At 42.3% G+C, this 20,169-nt stretch overlaps 1 protein-coding gene across 4 annotated transcripts in view; it reads left to right on the top strand.

Annotated features, from left to right (window-relative positions):
- Positions 1-20,169, top strand: part of YLPM1 (YLP motif containing 1) — a 59,778-nt gene that overhangs the window by 4,465 nt on the left and 35,144 nt on the right. For 3 of the 4 annotated variants that reach the window (XM_079971748.1, XM_079971747.1, XM_079971749.1), the window contains exons 2-7: positions 1,107-1,346; positions 8,805-8,996; positions 10,121-11,379; positions 13,185-15,251; positions 17,457-17,547; positions 18,593-19,082. In XM_079971748.1, the coding sequence (XP_079827874.1) occupies positions 1,107-1,346; positions 8,805-8,996; positions 10,121-11,379; positions 13,185-15,251; positions 17,457-17,547; positions 18,593-19,082 (4,339 nt within the window). The remainder of the gene's footprint in view (positions 1-1,106; positions 1,347-8,804; positions 8,997-10,120; positions 11,380-13,184; positions 15,252-17,456; positions 17,548-18,592; positions 19,083-20,169) is intronic. The other variant, XM_079971750.1, reaches the window with a different exon arrangement.

The raw sequence follows: 20,169 nt of genomic DNA, 5'->3' as shown, positions 1-20,169 counted from the left end.
AAGCAAGCATATAAGCACAAGTCTGATATCATTGGTTTGTACAGGTCATTGTAATGCTTAAAAATTTGGTGCTGGGTTCTTGCTGAGCTTCTTGCATGTATGGGACAACAGGGGTGTAAGTATTAATGTCCCCACTTGTGCAAGTCGTCCTTAGGAGGGTCACCATGGGCCAGACCAGCCCGCTTCTGAGAATGTTAGAAATTAGCCAAGCGCATTTTGCCACTGTTACAGGTCCATTTGCAACCACATGGAGATTGCTGGATACTAGATTGGTGACTGGGGAAATCAAAATGTCGCTTGAAGGATCTGGAATGTTTTCTTTAAATCTTGAATTTGTTTTATTCTGAATTGCTTTATCTGATGTTCCACTTTGAGATTTATTCTGAAACAATGTACATAAAACAGTATAAATCACAGTACTAAAGTAATTTTAAAACTATAAACCCCATTTTTCTGTTATTTATATATGAATTTATTTGAAACTTTCTTGCCCTGCCCTTCTGACAATACTGTACCCTAGGCCAGATTGAAAAACAGAATCAGTCATAATGAAAGGAAGTAAAATAAAGGAAACATGGACACTCGATGTTTAAGCAAAAATGATAAAAATGTTATGATTATTGACAAATTAAAGGCCACCAATTACAAAACGATTCCATAATTAAAATTCTATTAAAGGCTTACATTTTCATTGTCCCTTTTGATCCTTACTCCAAAGGAATAGCTGTAGCAACCTGGGGTCGTATCCAGTGCTGTGCCAGAAAATTTCCTCTTGTGGAATGGGACCTCCCCTTCCTTCTGTGTAACCCCAAAATTTGTTTCAGAGGGTTCTCCAATTCTCTCAAGCAGACTTTGAGGGCACACAGGGGCTTGCTGGTGTGGCAGAAGAAGGAGGATAACTTACATTGTGCATTCAGAAGTCTGCTGAACAAACGAGACTGCAGTGTTGGATGCTACTCTTGGTTTTTTCAAAAGTAGGTCCAAGTGTCCTTTGAAAATGAGGCACATTTGCCATTTTTCAGTGGTTAATGTAGCTTTCTTTCTAGGATATGACCTTGTCTCTTAAGCCGAGATACTACTGTACTTCTCATCTTTTTTTGTTATAGGAACAGCAGCAATTTTGGTATCAACAGCATCTGCTTACTCTGCAGCAAAAGGCAAAAGCACATGCATTGGGACAGCAGCTGCCATCAGGTCTAGGAGTGGTAAATGATGCTCCTGAGCAGAGGCAAGAAGAAAGGGAAATACCCATTTCTGATGTGCTTTCTGACCCCCCTTTGCTTTCTGAGCCCAAATTACCGCAGCCCAAAGGTGATGACCTTCCTTTGTCATCTGTTGAGCCCAAGGTATGCTGTGCACAGAGGTGTCATTATGTGTTGTGTTCATTCTTTTGTCATTTCAGATTGTCTGGAAGGACTGATTGGAAAAAATAGGGCCCTGGTGCAGTAGGCTTAGAACACAGGGATGATTTATGAGAACTTTTGCTGATCAGTTGTGGTTTACATGGCCCTGATGCAAGCCTTAAAGACAACAGTCATTGGGTTTATGTGCTTTTCTTAACAAAGTATTGAAGTTTTTTTAAAATACATTTCATAGCAAGTGTATAAATCTTCCTTGCATCTTCAGCATATGTTGAGGAGATAAATGTAAATGAATCAGAAATGAACTGCAAGTCCCTATAAAGATCTCTGTGGGATCCGTTGACCCTCTGTTCTGTAAATGGTGACCCTGTAGTAGAGCACATGTTTTGCTAGCAAATGGCTGGCCGTTTTGACGTCCAGTTCAGAATGTTTAGCGTTCTGTCATGTGGAGTTTAATCATCTTGTGGAAATGCCGTGTGCATTGGGGGATGTCTGTATGTGGAGTGGAAAGTCTCAAAGAAGGTAATGCTATTCAAAGCTTCCTTTGGGTATCTTCCTTACTTGAAGGTACCAAACGGTAACACAGTATAATTATTTGTGCTTCTGTGTTGACTTTGCGTTCAGGAAGAAGTTGCATTACATATTTCCAACACTGTAAAACAATAACATCTCCATATTAGGATCAAGCTTTAAGACCATAAGGGTTGCCATGCTGGAGCAAACCATAATTCACAGAGATAAGTCTAGTCTTATTTATCCACTGTGGATCAGACAATGCTAGTGAAAGGCACCTTGTATTTCCTCCCCACCCTGCCTGGCAGCATCTCATACAGAGAGAGAGAGACTGACTGACTCTGTATCATGGATACTGTTTACATGTCAAGATACTACACTTTCATAAGTTTGTTCTCCATGAATTAGTCTTCTCCTTTTATAAAGTCATCTCAACCAGTGACTGTCTTTATTTCCTGAGTAGTTGAAGCCAGATTGGGTGCCACTAGTATGCATATAATAAGGTTATAGTTTTTTGAAATCATACACATCACATTTTGCTTACATGGAATCTTAGGTACTTGAATTTTAATCCTTATTTTCCATTTTGGATAAATTCTTTTTAAAGCTTTTCACAACTGCCTGGGATTTTACCATCCTAACTAATTAGGTGCCATCCACAGACGTAACTGCCACATTGTTCAATCCTATTGCAGATGAATTATTAATAATATAACCCAGCAAGCCCCTATAAAGATCTCTGTGGGATCCATTGTCCCTCTGTTGTATAAATGGTGACTCCGTAGTAGAGCACATGTTTTGCTAGCAAGTGGTTGCATTTTCAGTCTTTAGATAGGACTGAGAAACACTCCTGCTTGAAGGGGTTACTGTCATTCAGTGTAGACAGTACTGAGGTAGATAGACCAGTGTTCTGACTTGGTATAAAGCAACTTCCCATGTCCCTTCCTGCCCATTTTATCACTACGTCCTCATCTTCCTTATTTTTTATCCTAATCTGTAAGAGTCTCTCCACTTATACATTGACCAAATGACTTAGCCAAAAACCTTTTGGTCATCTGTAATATGTATCCTGGCGTTCTCTGGTCCATGGGGTCACGAAGAGTCGGACACGACTAAACGACTAAACAACAACAATATGTATCCTCAAAAGAAATGTAGAAAGTTAATATTTCCCTTTGTTGAAGCAATACTTATCCTCTTTTAGTAAGACTTCTTGTTCTTATGTTTGACAATTCTTAATGCTTTCTTTCATTTTATATGGAACTGAAATTGGGCTGGCAGGTCTGTAACTATCTGGATGCCCTCTTTATATCAAAATGCATTTTAGATAAGAAGGTTGACTTTAATACTATTACATATTTAATTAACTGACCAACAATTTTGACCGATAGAAATAATAATTTTTGCAGTTTTGCTATAGTCCTTCAGTATTCTTTTTACACCTTTATCATCTTAAATGTTTCTGCTACCTCCACTAGTTGGTTTTCTCTGTAGAGTGTGTTCTGATCATATCACAATCTCAGTTGGTGAGTGTTGAGAGGATTGTAATCAAAATGGGACAGCTGCAAACTAAGATGGAGGTATTTTCATGTTCAAAGGTATCCAAAGATTGCAGAGGTAGAAAAAAACTTTAGGAAAAAGAGCATAGATGGGTGGGAACTTTCCCAAAAACAGCCCAGTGAAGACTGAGCATGTTCAGTGATTGCAGAATGTTGAGAGGCATCTGTTAGGTTTAAACAAATACAGTGGTGCCTCGTAAGATGAAATTAATTCGTTCCGCGAGTCTCTTCGTCTTGCGAAGCACGGCTATTAGCGGCTTAGCGGCTATTAGCGGCTTAGAAAAAGGGGGGGAAAGGGCAAGAACTCACAAGACGTTTCATCTTGCGAAGCAAGCCCATAGGGAAATTCGTCTTGCGAAGCACCTCAAAAGATGGAAAACACTTTCGTCTAGCGAGTTTTTCGTCTTGCGAGGCATTCGTCTTGCGGGGCACCACTGTATCTGAAAAGGGGAAGAATGGAGTGTCCCTGAAGGAGGAGGGAACAGTTTAGAGACTGAGCAGTCCACATTGTAACATTCTGTTGTGAGTCTTAGTTTTGTTTAATATTTATTTTAATAACTTCAGTGTGTCTCTCAGGTTGTTGATTTTTGCTTGTTTTATTGTTGATTTGCATTCAGTTTGCCAGAGTTTGTTCTCTCTTCAGTTTAATAGGAATCCTCTTTGTTTTTGCAGATCTTTTTGTTTTAAATTAAGTATGACTGTGTTGAGTTTGTTGGCAGTTTTCTGATCTTTTGAATGTTGAGTTTGACAGAGATTTGATCAGTGTTGCCAGTCCCAGGCAATTAGGATCCAAACTCTTTCTATCTAGAAATTTTGACTCTGCCATGACCTGTTACCCAGCCAGTTTAGGGGTGGTTGAAGTAACCCACTATTATTTCATCTTCTGTTTCAATTGCCTACCTAAGTACCTTTTGCATTTAAAGATCACCATCGAAGTTTGGGATAGGGGAGTGATATTAGCCCAGTTTGCATGTAATGTTAAAAATAAATTCTGTCACATGCTGCTCAGAAGTCCTCACTATGCTGATCCCCCACTTTTGACCGGTGTGCCAAGGGCGAAACAAAGCAGAGACTGGCATGTGAACCAGCACTCATAATTTGTCTGGAGATAAACAAACCATGAGAGTAGGTTTATATATAATGCAAAGCCAGCTTCTGGTTTGTTTCCTCCCTGGTGCAATAAAGCTGTGAGCTGGGGAGCTGTGGTGTGGACTTTTAAACAGCATACACATTGTGCTAAACCATAGTTCATTTTAAACTATGGTTTAATATTAAGTGTGTTCCTTATATTTTACTTACTCTTTTGGTGTGCTGTTCTCTACCCATAAGTTTGTTTTTCTATTTCTCAATTTTGGATTCTGTATCCCACTGACACACAAAGCACTAACACCTCCTTTACATTCTATTCTGACCATCCTATGGATTTCATATGTTGTGATAGGCCAGTTATATTTCTGTATTTTTTATTTTAAAATAGGAAGGAAGTATACAACATAATGTGCAAATACAATAAAGCATAAAATACCATAAAATAATACGCAGATACAATACATCTCTTCTCTTGGTTTGAAGCATTCAGTGTATGTAGGATTTCTCCTACAGTTTCTGACAAGAGTGACTTGTTATTTCTGGTGATTGGATTTAATTGCTAAGACTTAAAATGATGTACTACTTACAAGGGCAAGTGTTAGGCAAATAAATTCCTGGGCACATCACCAATTAATTAGTTCATCAGCCACATTAAAAGTAGTATGGTTCTAAAGTGATAATTTGACTACTCTGGAAGAATTAAATATCCCCAGTAATCCTAAAGTCTTGGTCCAGCATCTGTTTGTTCTTTTTTTGGAGCACTTTTATCTCATTTTATAGCCCCAAGGCAGGACGCGGGTGGCGCTGTGGTCTAAACCACTGAGCCTCTTGGGCTTGCCGACCAGAAGGTCAGCGGTTCAAATCCCCGTGATGGGGTGAGCTCCCGTTGCTCAGTCCCAGCTCCTGTCAACCTAGCAGTTCGAAAGCATGCCAAAAAGTTCAAGTAGATAAATAGGTACCACTACAGCGGGAAGGCAAACTGCGTTTCCGCTGCTCTGGTTTCGGTGTTTCATTGCACCAGAAGCGGCTTAGTCATGCTGGCCACATGACCCAGAAAAACTGTCTGCGGACAAACGCCAGCTTCCTTGGCCTGTAAAGCGAGATGAGCGCCACAACCCCAGAGTCGTCTGTGACTGGACTTAATAGTCAGGGGTCCAGACTAATTTAGCTGTACTTAGATAATACTTTGATTACACGAAAATCAATGGGACTGCACTTTAACTAAAGTTCAACAAACTTAACAGCATAAAGCTAAACAGATCTGCTTATTAGCTAGTTTTCAGTGGGTCTTATTTCTAGGCAAATGTGTATAGGATTACAACCTTAGTTTGGAGCCAACTGTTGGTGTCCATACGGTGTTAAGATTATTCAGTCAAGATTTTTGCCGTCTTCCTTGGAATCAGAATTTGCCTACCACCTATTAGTTTAACTGAGGATGTCTGAGTTAAGTGAGTCCTTGCAGTGCATGAGATTCTTATGCTAACTGGTATAGGTTTGTGTTGGAGTAGCTGGGCATAGGAAGGAAGGAATTTCCATCATGGGCATAAATCACCTGATGTGTGAGGTGTAAGGTCAAATGAGCCAGTTGCTGTAGTAATGGCCTTGGAACTCTAGCTATATTGATGTGATTAACGTATGCTAGCTAGTTTTGTGTTGATGTTACTATTGCAGTTGAAGCCATGGAATTAGAGCAACAGGGACACACTGTATCTGTATATGAAAAGCCTGCAAACTGGAAGTTATTTTTCTGTTTGCTCAGTCTGCAACAGTAAAAGATCTGGACCTTACTGGTTCTGCTTCTGTGTAGTAACTTTTACTGTGAGCACAACCTAGATAATAATAATTTTTTTAAAAAAAATGTGTAACCCACCCTTCTGACTAGGTTGCCCCCAGCCACTTTGGGTGGTTTCCAACAAATATAAAAGCATTGTGGATGTGTCTTAATATCTCAGATTACCAGCAGCTTGTACTTACCTAAGTTTGTATCTGGCAATAAGTCCTTATTTAAGCTAAACAATTAAAGTTTTGTCAATATGCTATGCATAGATTTATTGGACAGAGTTATGTTTCAGCTATTTACCATTGTAATCTAATTACAATTATTCTGGGTTATATGTGATGCCCTGGTGTCTTGTGGAGGCCACTCTTCTGTGAGTGAGGATTTATGGTTTGCAATCAGTAGACTTAAGTAACTAATTTACTTACCGTAATTTTCGCCCTATAGGACGCACTTTTTCCCCTCCAAAAATGAAGGGGAAATGTGTGTGCGTCCTATGGGGCGAATGCAGGCTTTCGCTGAAGCCTGGAGAGCGAGAGGGGTCGGTGCGTACGGACCCCTCTCGCTCTCCAGGCTTCAGGAAGCTATCTGCAAGCCTGGGGAGCCCCGTGGCCTCTCTAGGCTTGTGGATAGCAGCCTGCATCCCAATTGGTGCAGATATTGGGCAGCCCCACAAGCTCGGGGGACAACGGGGAGGCAAAGCGCCGACATCCCGCTATTCCCCAACCTGGTTTGGAGGCTGGCCCCACAAGCTCGGGGGACAGCGGGGAGGCAGAGCGCCGCCACCCCGCTATTCCCCCAACCTAGTTTGGAGGCTGGGGGTGGGGAGAAGCAAGCTTGCTTCTCCCCATCGCCAGTCCCACAAGCTTGGGGGACAGCGGGGAGGTGGAGCACCACCACCCTGCTATTCCCCCGACCTAGTTTGTGTTACGATATAGAAGCAATGCAGCTGCAAACTGCTAGCTTGAAAACATCACATGATGGAATGTTGGGACTGTTCCGTGGGAAACAGAGGGACAGTCAGTTCACAGGGCAATGCACCGGAATTAGCTCAGAGTGTAATTTGAGCTCTTTCTCTTGCTCTTGTACAGGAAGTACAGGAAGTTTTTGTCACTCGACTGCTGGAGTTTGGAGAGAGCAGTCATGTTTTCTGTAATGCTGCAAAGACAGAAATAAAAGCATGTAAATACGTTTCTGTCTATCTCCTTTTCCCTGCCGGGGGAGCAGGAGGGAGGGGGGGTGTTCTTCCCACATTTGGGGAGAATCGCCTATCGTGACCTAGCCTGGATCCTGCTGGGGAATGCAGCCAGGGAGGTCAACAGGAGACCAAGCCGGGTGCCTGGGAGAGTTGCCAGTTTCTCCCGATAAAGGCTTGATTTCCGACAGTTTGGAGGCTGGGGGTGGGGAGAAGCAAGCTTGCTTCTCCCCATCGCCAGCCCCACAAGCTCGGGGGAGAGTGGGGAGGCGGAGCGCCGCCATCCCGCTATTCCCCATCCTGGTCTGGAGGCTGGAGGTGGGGAGAGGCAAGCTTGCTTCTCCCCATCGCCAGCCCAACAAGCTCCGGGGACAGCAGGGCAAGCCGCTGCCCCACGGAGGCTAGAGAGGCTGTCCCTGAAGGCAGAAGAGGGAGACGGAGCGTTTCGTCTCCCTCTTCTAGCTTGGGGATGGCTGTGCAAACCTGGGGGGGGGGGAATAAAAATTTTTTCCTTGATTTCCCCCCCCCCCCAAAAAAAAAAAAAACTAGGTGCGTCCTATGGGGCGAAAAATACGGTATTTCAGTGGGTCTACTCTGAATATGACTTAGGTAGAATCTATACACATATAAAAACTGTTCTGAAAATTCTTTTTTAAAAAAAGTGTTTTAAAAAATACATTGAATTTTCCATAAGGCTCACCATCGCCATATAGTGTCACATTGTATATTGCACTTGAAACACACTTAAAACGTTTTATTTGTAACTGTATAGCTGAGTCCTTAGTTGTATATCGCCCAGTATCTTGCACAACAGATCATGGAATAGGGCAACTATCAGAATTTATTTCACTATCATATCTAGAGATATGATAGTGCAATAAATTCTGATAGTTGTAAAATACCTGTTTAGTTTTTATGTGTTCTGGCAACCAAAAGTAGTGCTCTTGGGAAGTAGTGTTGTGTGTTTTTTGTTTTGTTTTGTTTTGTTTGTTTTTGTTTTGTTTTTTGGTAGGAGATTCTCACTAAAAATAAAAATAAAAATCTGTATTTGAAAAGGAGGAACTGGGATAATCCTGCTCTGACCTGTGGTCAGATATACTTTCTACCGTAGGCATGCACTTACATTATGCTGTGCCTGGACTATTTAACTTGTTGAAGAAGGGGAGGATGGGACAAAACCCTCTGTATTTGCTTGCTTTTTGGCATTTACAACTACTTTCCCCAGTACTGACTATGATTAGAGCTGTATAACTGATGTGCTGTATGATTGAACAAGTTTTCTATTATTTGACATTTGCTTATTCCTCCAGTTGAGCATTGAACCACCAGAGGATCCTGAGGAAAGTTTGAGATTACAGCAGCTACAGGCGGCAGCCACACAATGGCAACAGCATCCACAGCAGCGAGTGGGTTTCCAGTATCAGAGAATAATGCAACAGCATGCACAGTTGCAACAAATTCTACAGCGCTACCAACAGATCATACAGTTGTCGCACTTGCCAGTGAGTCATTAAAGTAATATGATTTGATCCATATTTTTCCCACTTGAGTGAGATACTTAATACAATTTAATGGTGCTAACAGAGTTTCATGACTCTTCATGGTGGTCCACAGGTCAGCTTTGGCCTGTTAGAGGTCCCAGTTTGGCCCAGCAAGCTGTTCTTGGTAAAGCACAGCCTTCCGTCCCACCACATTGTATGTCACCTCAGGTGTGGAGCAGTTACCAAGGTGGCTCCAAATGAACAACTGGAAGAGTAAAGTGAGCTCCCGATTATTCTTTTGCTTTGAGCAAGGCATGCTTCAATCACCCATCAGCCGATCCTGATCTACCAGTGAGTGGTTAGATTGTGCCTTGCTCTAGGACTTGCACTGAAGCCCCTGCTGAAGTGGAGGGAGGGATCTCCATTTAAGCAGGGCTTTCAATGCAAACTCATTTGTGATGCTGGAGCAAGCGTCTTTGGAGCTGCTCTGGGGGTGCGCCTTCAAAGAGCATCATCACCTTGACATCATTATGACTGATGGGCAAACTGCCAAATTTTGACCCGTGAGGCAGATACAGATCTGAACCATCAGAGAATAAAGTTCCCCAACTCTGATGTGGACCTTTGCTCATTGATTACATGTTAACTTCTGAAAAAGCAGACAAGAAGCTAACATTTCAGTCTTGTTTTATGCTGTAACCTGCCCTGTAATAGTGAATCAATGAAGAGTAGGCAAGAAATTGAACCGAGAAGAAGAAAAGTAATACTGTATATTGAAGCATCTTCCTTGTGAGAAGAAAACTAAAAAATATGTTCACTAATCTAAATAGACTATGTAGAAAGAATTTCCATTTTTTCAGTAGGTTTAATCATGCAATATATTTAGAGTCAGAGTGTAGAATCATTTTAGTTTGGTAGGGGGTGAATCTGTGATATTAAAGAAAAATAAAGTTCAAAGGCCCAAATCTATGACTTCACCTTTAAAGCACAACAATTTCATGGAAGCTGTTAGAAAGCATGAACAGTGTTCAGTGTACAGACCTGTGCTTTGCTATGCGACAATTAAGATATGTTTGTGTCTAAAGCATTGTAAGTACATTGAACTAACTTAAAGGGTGTTCCTTACTACTTTTTCTTTCTGGCAGACAATGTCAGTGGATACGCAGCTACAGCATTATGAAACACAGAACAAACAGTTCCAGCCACTTTACAAGGAGTGGGAACGTGAATTTCAGCAGTGGCAGGATCAAATTCAGGCCTACCCTCACAAAGACCAACTTCATGAGTGTGAGAAACAGTGGAAAATGTGGCAGGGACAGATGAAAGTCACTTACACCCACCTTCAGGAGAAAGTGAAGTCACTTCGGAACATGAGCAGTCAGTATACTGGGAGTGTAACTTTGCCGCCTGCATTTTCTGCATATTCTCAAACAGTACAAAGTGGTATGTCTGTTGGGCAGCCTACTTTGCCCTCAGCTGCGCTGCCTCCACCTTCCACTGGATTCTCTTCTGGCCCACAAAAGTCTGATATGCCTATTTCAAAAGAATCTGGTCCTCAGAACACCCAGAGCACTGAAACACCGAGGCCAAATTTGTACCCTACTCCTGGTTCTTTTCAAGTTACTGAGTCACTTCCCACTACCCAAAGTACAGAAATGCCCAGGCCAGGTCTACTTTCTACTCCTTCCGCAGCTTCTTTTTCATTTAAAGTAACTGAGTCTTCTACCACCTCACAGGCCTCAGAGACAACCAGGCCACCTCCATTTCCTTCTCCTGCCTCTTACTCATTTAAAGAGTCACTTCCCACTCCCCAGACTACGGAGATGGCCAAGCAAGGTCTGCTTCCTACCCCTACCGCTGCTTCTTTTTCATTTAAAGTAACTGAGTCTCCTGCCACTTCCCAGAACATGGAGGCAACCAGGCCACCTCTGCTTCCTACCCCTGCTTTTCCTTTTAAAGGTAATGATACACCCGTGGATATTGTCAGGCCAGGCCTGCTTCCCACCCCTTCTGCTTCTTCCTTTTCATTTAAGGCTACGGTTTCTCCTGCCATGACCCACGCTACAATGGATGCAACCAGGCCACCTCTTCTTCCCACCCCTGCTTCCTTTTCTTTTAAAACTACTGATACATCTGCCACCCAGAATTACCACTCAGATGTGACATCATCTGCTAGCACTTCAGACCAAGGCAGTTCTTATGCGCCTCTGGGCAAACAGGCAATGCCATTTGGTCCTGTTTCATCAGAACTAACTTCTGCTGAAGTAAAACCTCACTCTACAGTGTCCTTCTCATCTGCATCCACCACCAGCACCACTACTACCTATCAGAGCAGACCAGGGAGGTCAGCTGGGTTTCCTGATTCTGCCAGGGGACAGCACCATGAAGGTCCAAGGGTGTCAAGGTAGGTTTTCTTTCTGTCTCATTTTTGTATGGCAATGCTGTTTTGGATGATAGTACAGTAGAAACAATCTTAAATATTGTCATGTAATCCTGTGTGCTTTGCCAGTAGGACATGGTATTTCATGTGACTGTGCTCATTTAGTGGTTGTTGCCCGCCCAATGGTATCCCTGGCCTATTTTAATCTTATGCTTTACCATATTTTAACCTCATACGTTCTTCCAGAGTATTTCTTGAAATATCCAAAGCCAGGTCTTCTCTTTTTTTCGTTTTGTGTGTTGTTAGTAGCTTTTTAATTGAATGTTCCAAAGGGAAAGGGGGAGCAGCTGGTGGTCCAGAACAAACCCAGTGACCAGATATTCAAGTAAATAGACCTTTAGTAGGAGGCTTCCCCATCTTCCTTATGTTTGCAGAAGGTCACCTTCTCATATGCTGCCTGTTGTCATGTCCTCTATCCATGATTACGGTGCACAGGGGTGGCAGGTGGACTCCTCCTTCCAATATTGAAGCATTAGGAATTTAGCCACCATGAGTGTCCTTAGAAACCAATAGAATTGTCTGTTCTTTACTTGATAATTCTCTTGGTGAGGGGCAATGCTTGAACCAAATCTGTGGGAGCCTGTAGTACCAGTCCTCATAATGCTAATGAGGTTAAGTGCCAGAAGCTTTGTAGTCAAAACAGCTTCACTCACAAACAAGATGGAGGCATCCATATACTCAGGGGAAATGGAGAATTAAAAATAAAACTTACATGCAGAGTGTACTCAGGTGTGGGCTGCAGGGTGAAGGAAGGAGTAAATCCATGCACATCCCAGTATGGCAATTACTTTCCTCCATGATGCTTCAAATGCATCTTGGGGAAAAGCATGAGGGAGGTTGTCAGTGAAAAGGGAATTGGGGCCAGAGTTAAGCCCCCTCTCCCAGTCACTCAACTGCTGCTGTTCACAGGGCACTCAGGTCTGCTGCCAAATGTATAATTCTGGTCTCACAAAAAACAAACCAAAAGCAGAGTTTGTGCTTTTATTCCTGCTGCTCTATTTAGTAATATCCCACTTTACACAAAATTAGCAACAGTTTATATATAGTTTTTAAAAAAAACAAAAAACCAACAACTAGCAGCTACCTAACAAAGCAAAAGTCTTCCTAAGTAAAATCATCTTCAGTGCCCACCTGTAAGCAGCAAAAGTGATTGTTCTGCAGGTGTCTTATTTGCACACACAAAACAGAGATAAGAGGAAGATATTGTATTGCAAATTGTTATTGTTTGTAACACTAGTGTAATCTCAGTTGTCATCTTCAGTTTATAATTTAATAAATGCTTTTAAATTATGTTTTCTGAAGTGTGAGACTTCCAGGCTTTCTGGAGCCCAGAACTTGGTCAGACACTACTTCTTACACCTAAAAGGACAGTAAATCCCAGGCTCACACATACCTGTGCCTCAACCTCTATCTGCTTTTCCCAAAGGATGAAGACACCTGACTCAGTAGAATACTGCATGTGTCTACATCTTTCACCCCATGAACCAAATAAGATGGTTCTTGAGTCTAACCCTTGAGTCAGACATTCCTTTCTATCTGAGGAAGAGATGGAGAAGATGAGCATAGATATGGGTGAATCCAATACTTGTTTCTGTCATGCTCCGTTTGCATGCAGCAAATTAATATTTTGGTGAATTTTGTGTATCGTTATTACTTAATGAGATTTTAATTTGGCAGCTGTTTCCAAGAGGATTTATGGAGTTGTTTTATATAAAAAAGTCTCACAAAATCTATTACTTGAATAAAATGTCTCGTTTCTAAATACACAGATTTGATGCACCTCGAGGAAGAGACTTCAATAAATTTGAACCTGCAAGACAGCAAGGACCTCATTTTCAAGGGCAACGTTTCGATGGTCCAAGGCCAAGATTTCAAAATCAGCTTGTCGATGGATCTTCAGGCAAACAGGGGACAATCCCCCGGGGCCCAGCAGCAGCATTTTATACTCCCTCAGGCACTTCACAAATGCAGGCTTCCCAAGCAAGTGGACCACGGTGGCGGGGGCCTAAGCCTCCTTTGGGACAACAGAACCATCAGACAGAGCAAAAGGAATCTTTTACTGATATGAGCAATAATCAGACAAATAAATCTAAACCCAGACCAGATACAAAGGTTACTGGTTCTGTTCAGCCAGGTACAGTCATGTCTAAAGCACAGCAAAATTCATCCAGAAAAGAGGGCAGAGAAACATTATCAGAAACAAAGAAACCAAGCTCTGCAGAGACTGAACTGCAAACAGAAGAATCAAAAAAACCTCTTACTTCGGGTGTTCTCCATCAGACACCAGGTTCCACTGTTCCAGGGGGAAAGAAAATGTTACTACCAGCGCCGATGGGAAATAAAGAGTTGAATTCTGCAGAAAACAAACTGACTTCTTCTGAAAATAATCAGAGCAAGGAGCCATCTAAACTGGAAAGCCGGGAGAGGGGACAAATCAAGCTGGGAGATAACCAGGCCAAAGGGCCAGCAGGCCGGGGCAGGGGTCAGGGTAGAATGGAAAACAATAGAGGTAGGGGCCGAGGCCGATTTGATGATGCCAGAGGAAGGGGAGTACCAAACAGAGGTAGAGGTCTGACCAGAGATATAGGTGGCAGAGATGTAAACAGTGGGCCAGGACCCCACAACAGGATGCCAGAGGGGCAGTTGGGCAGTTGGGAATCTGGGGTGGGTGGACAGTCGAGCAACCAGGAAGGGGCATTGGAAAGGCAAACGAGAAGCCAAGACAGAGGGTTACCAGCTAGAGACAGGGAACCAGCTCCCCAGATGGGCAGCAGAGAGAGAGGCCATGCAGATAGCCGGGAAAAGGGCTTAGGCAGGCAACCCAGTAGTCAGGAAAGGGGACTGGACCGGCTGGCTAGTAACCGTGAAAGGGGACCAGGACGGCGACCTAGTAGCCGGGAGAGGGATATGCACAGACGTGACACAGGCCTTGGAGGTGGTATGGATAATTTGCCTCCATTTCGTGAAGAACCACCCAGGCCTCCATGGTCTTACGGAGAGGCAGGCATGGAAGAGGAGCGCTCATTTGAATACCAAGATATTCCTCCTCTAGAGCGCAGACGATTGGAGGATTGGGAAAGAGACAGATACTGGGTTGAGCGCGACCAGCGATACCATGATGATCCTCTTGATCCATATGAGAGAGATGACTTGTCAGCACACCGTCATCCATTGCCACCTCTTTCACCTCTTCCCCCTCTACCTCCTTTACCTCCAATATCTGCTGATCTTGATAGGCGAGAACCATATTGGGATGACTGGGAAAGGCCATTGGGGAGAGAGAGAGAGCTAGACAGAGATCTGGACAGGGTCCGAAGACCCTTGGATATGTATGATCGTGATTCAGAAAGAGACTGGGACAGAGATTACCTTAGACCACTGGGCGACAGAGATACGCTTAGGGATCTGGACATACCTCCTCTCCCACCTTTGCCACCCCTTCCTCCACTTCCTCCTTTAGACAGGTACCGTGAAGAGCGATGGCTGGAGGAGAGAGAGAGGGATTTCTACGACAGAGATTCCAGAGACCGGGGGGAGCTCAGAATTCGAGAGTATCCAGAGAGACATGACACATGGAGGGAACCATCTGATTTCCCACCCGACAGGGGTGATTGGGAAAGGGAAAGATTTTCAGATAGGTGGCATTCAGATGAAATTGACAGATTCCCACGTTTAGATGATCGTCTGGATCCACCACCTCTGCCACCACGCTCGTCTGAATTGCTGGGAGACGAGCCAAATTTAGCCTCTGAACCCTCGTTGGGAGGTGTAATGGTCCTTAGTCAAAGGCAACATGAAATAATCCTGAAGGCTGCCCAAGAGCTAAAAATGCTACGGTGAGTTGGCTGCTGTTCATGTTTATTTTGCTTTGCAAAAACGTTGCTTTTTCATCTCCCCTCCGCCTTGCATTCCCTCTTGCAAATTGCAAAAATGCATATAATTAGGTGGTAAATAGCTTTGAACATTTTGGTCAGCTTAGATGATGGAAGGGTATGCAAGTTTAATAAGTCAAGGGTCATTGAGATAACTATGCTTTAAACAGCACTTTTTATCAGTCTTAAACTAATGAAGTTAAAATAGGTGTGTTTTTAATGTTGAAGAACCTCCCATGGAATCAAGAACAGTTCTGCGCATAGCATACCTATGCTAGAAAAAAGTCAGATAATATAGCTGGCAGTGATCATAAAGGTAAATGTAAAGGTACCCCTGCCCGTATGGGCCAGTCTTGCCAGACTCTAGGGTTGTGCACTCATCTCACTCTATAGGCCAGGAGCCAGCGCTGTCCGGAGACACTTCCGGGTCACGTGGCCAGCGTGACAAGCTGCATCTGGCGAGCCAGCACAGCACACGGAACGCCGTTTACCTTCCCGCTGGTAAGCGGTTCCTATTTATCTACTTGCACCCGAGGGTGCTTTCGAACTGCTAGGTTGGCAGGCGCTGGGACCGAGCGACGGGAGCGCACCCCACCGCGGGGATTCGAACCGCCGACCTTTTGATCGGCAAGTCCTAGGCACTGAGGCTTTAGCCCACAGCGCCACCCGCGTCCCAGTGATCAAGCTTATCCTTAAAACTGAATAGTAAATATTCAGGCAGGAGAACCTTGTTCATGCAGACCTGCAGTATTTTTAAGAAATTCAGAAAAGGGAGCCAGTGAAAACAAAAGGCCCAGCATTGTCTATCAGTTCACATGAAGCAGTACAAAGTCCACTCACACTAATATTGCCTTAAAGGAGGGCACTTCATATTTTTGTGCTTGGTTTTAAGTTACTCTTGTGTAAAGTTGCCAGACAGTCCTATTACACTGCACTCCATGGATACATCAAATCTAGATTTTCTTTTTTTTTCTTTTTTTAAGAGTTAATTTATTTTATTTTATTTATATTTATCGAACAAATCTAAGAAATGTTAATTTTACATACTGAAAGGTTTTTTCAGTAGAGAAATGTGTGTGGTTAAACTGAAATGTTGGAGGAAATTCTAGGGAAGCACAATGAAACAAATTCAAAGCTTACTAAGCAGTTCATGTAATTGTGACATTTATAACTCTGAGACAGGAACAAGTGCTAGAGCATGCAGAGGTCCCAGGTTCAGTCCCTGGCATCTCTGGGCAGGGCTGGGAAACCCTGAAGAGCTGCTGCCAGTCGGTACAATGCAGCTTCCACTGATATGTAGAAAAATCTCTCTTGCTAGTTCCTGTTGTCAACAGTGGTGTGTTTCACCATTTACTGAACTGCAGGAAAGTCCTTTTGGAATATGTGAGAATTCTGATCACAAAGGCTTGAATTCTCTCTCTTAACACCAAAATGATATCCTCACAAATTGCAATGAGATTTGAGCTGGTGTGAAAAAGAAATGTACCTTGGGAGCTAAATGCTCTCTGTGAAGGATCAAATGTTCATTTTTGGCACTGAGGAAAGTAGCACATTTTGTTGGAAACATTTGTGTTTCCTGCTTGCCAAATGACAGCCTAAAGTGGCTAACAGTACTATATTAAAACAATAGAGTAACAAATCAAAATGCGCTAAAAATAATCAACTGAAGCAGAAAAAACCTGCCAAAATCCTAAAATTGCAAACTGCCAAGCAAAACGAGATGAAAAATATTTAAGGGTAGATCAGTTCCATAAAATTCAAGTTGTAGTACAATAAAATATTATATAAGAAACAAAAGAAACAATAAGAACCCAATTTAGAAGCATACATAATCTTTCACAGTGCATTACAATTGTGATAATAGGCAGAACAATAATTATGTGGTCCAGCAAGATGCTCAGCAATTTCCAAGTGCTTAGGTGGATTGGGGTGTAAAGTTTTGGAAATACTAGTCTAAATGTTTTACAAAGTAGCGAATTTTTAGTTTGTTGCTTAAAATTCACTAGCTTCTCAGCCTGGCAGGCCTCCTTAGAGAGGGCGTTCCACAGTGTTGGTGCCACAAATGAACATAAGTAAACCTGGTGGTTCTTAAAATCTTGTTTAATGCATATACTTTTTGTGGTTTTTAAAAGAACATTTAAGATAAATAATATGATTTTTTGACTACAGAGAACAGAAAGAACATATGAAGAAGATGAATGAATTTGTTCCTGAACTGCCACCACAGGAAATTCCTAGAGCTAGGAAGGATAACTTTCAGGTAAATTAAGTCTTGCTATGGAAAATATTGTTTTTAAATGGTTTTTAAATGGAAGCTTTTAAGAACTTATGCTTGAGCTTGCTTCCCCACCCCTCCGGACTAGTTACCAGTCATTATGGCTATGCTCTGTATCCCTGGTCGGAGACAGCAGTGGTTCTGCAGCAGGTCTTTCTTGAAAATGGGGCATCATTATGAAGAAATCAGATCTTCATCCTCGTAACTCTCACTGTGATTCCAGTGCACCTTTCCTGCAAATTTCAGGAGACAAGGGAGAGTCTAGGAGCAGGGTCTCCCAAAGATGTACTGGATTTGGACTATAAAGGACTTTAGGAAATCACCATCATTTTGAATTCGGCTGGACCACTTCGTTTCTACTGGTGGCAAGTTTTCCGCTGCATTAAAGGGGGTGGCCCCACATAGAGCATGCTAGAGCAGCTGATCCCTGAGATTATAAAAAAAAAGGATGGGCGTTACTGGGTGCCTGTCAGATGTAGCTAAGAAAAAGCACATTAACTGAGGGCTAGATTGAACATTTGTAGATTTCTCTACTTAGAGAAATCTCAAAGACACAACCATGTGGAGGAAGTAATGACTTACCACTGCTTCATGGCAAGCAAAAAAACACTTATATAATATTTATAACAAATCACCACCAGGTAGCCGCAACTTTATCTGTAGCTGTGTTTTGTCATATTTTGTTTCCTCTACTATGGCTGCTCCACATTTGGGTGATTTACAAAACTTGACCTGGCCACAAAAGAACTTTAGATGAGAAGGCGCATTGGTCAACTGAGATTGATAAGGCAGCAACAGACACAAGTTGTATACAAATCCCTTATGATAAGTCTCAATATTGTAAATTCCATGTAACCACCTTAAAAAAAAAAAGAATTAGCCTTTTCTTTGTACCCTTTTATCTATGTTGTACCCCAAAAGGCCTGTTTTAAGTATCAAAGTACACATTTGCTATGACAGTATCTGACAACATTTTTTAAATTGCTATTAATTTCATGTACCTTTTATTTTAAAATATCCTTTTATTTAGGCCTCTTCTGAAATGCACGCTGAGATACCAATAGAGGAGCAATCTATTAAGCCTGCGCCAGCTGTAATAGTAAAGCCACCCGTCATGTTTCGGAAAGCTGTCCCAACAGCCAAGCCAGGCGCTGCACTTGCAAAGCCATCTGTCCCAGCGACAAAGGGCCCCCTCCCATCGGTAAAAATGCCTGGTCCACCAACACAGCCCAGTACTCCAGTTCCCATTTCAACTGCAGCAGCCTCTCAAGGTCCAGCTGCTATGGTCAAATCATCACCTGCCATGAGCCAAGAACGTTGGGATGAGGATTCTTTCCAGGGACTTTGGGATAGCAGTGAAGATAAAGGGTTAAAATCCGAGAATGACTTACCTGCATCAGATCTTTCATTACCTTCATCAACAGTCGCATCTTCCTTTGGGTCGGGTATAGCACAACTTTCCAAGCCACCAATTATTCATCAGACTGTTGACTACGGGCATGGACACGGCCATGGGCAAGGTGAATACTGTTTATCTTAATAATGCTAATTAACAGAATGATTATGCCTGTAGCATAAAAAAAAAATAGCCAATATCATTCTCATCAGAGGAGTGTGCTGGTCTGCATTCTGTGCATTAAAAATGGGTCCTTTGGGGCATCTTTACATTGATAATTTAATAGGGAAATTTGATGTTATGTCTGATTCCCTGATCCTTAAATTGTCTAGCCTGTCTATGAACTAGAATGAGAAAGGGCTCTTGTTTTATTCCTTCCTATACAGAATATGATCTAGAGTATTTGTGTTATGAGATGGCTAATCAATAGAAATAACAAATAATACTTTGGGCCTTATGCAGATAAATAATAAACTGCCAATTTGCAGCCTCTATAACTGCCATTGTTCAGTCAGAACTTGCCATTTTACTGCAAGAATCTGATGTAAAGGAGAAGATATTGGTAACATTGGTTGTTACCTAGGTATTCATAAACTGATCGCGTGTCTGAAAGGTTCACAAAACCTAATAGCATCTTCCGTGTAAGGAACAGCTAAAACATTTCAGGCTAAAATGTTTAGAGAAAAGATAACATGGTGGAGGTTTATAAAAATATGAACAGTGTAGAAACAGAATACTGGACTGGTTTGACATTGGAATGATTGAGGGAGGCAGTTCTGCTTTTTTAAAGCTTTTGTTATGTTGAAACATCTGCTGTTGTGCCAGGTTGCTGCTATATCAAAACACCCCAGTTCCTCCTTGCAGACAAGATTTGATGAAGTGGGGGACCGACTAATCAAAACCAGTTTTGTGATTTTTTGTGTGTGTTTCTACTTAAGGTTCCTTATTGGCATCTGTTATTTTGTTTTTTGGAAACAAAACAATTATCCATCAATAAATTACAGCATTGCTAGTTTTTCTCCCCGTGGTGTTTTTCTCATGAGAGCTTTAGCTGGGGAATGCCTGTTTTTAATTTAATTAAAGCTTTGTAAGTAATGCACAGTACCACATTGTGGCAAATGCTGTTTGATGACTAAGCAATTTATACAGCTCTTCTTTAAAATAAAAAAGCAGCTGTTTCCTGTTATTGTCCTCCGAGCCAATGTCTTTGT

This window comes from Podarcis cretensis (genome assembly GCF_951804945.1).
Source record: "Podarcis cretensis genome assembly, chromosome: 1".
NCBI classification, from domain to species: Eukaryota; Metazoa; Chordata; class Lepidosauria; order Squamata; family Lacertidae; genus Podarcis; species Podarcis cretensis.
The sequence above is the reverse complement of the archived record's forward strand: the minus strand, read 5'-3'. Positions and strand labels throughout refer to the sequence as shown.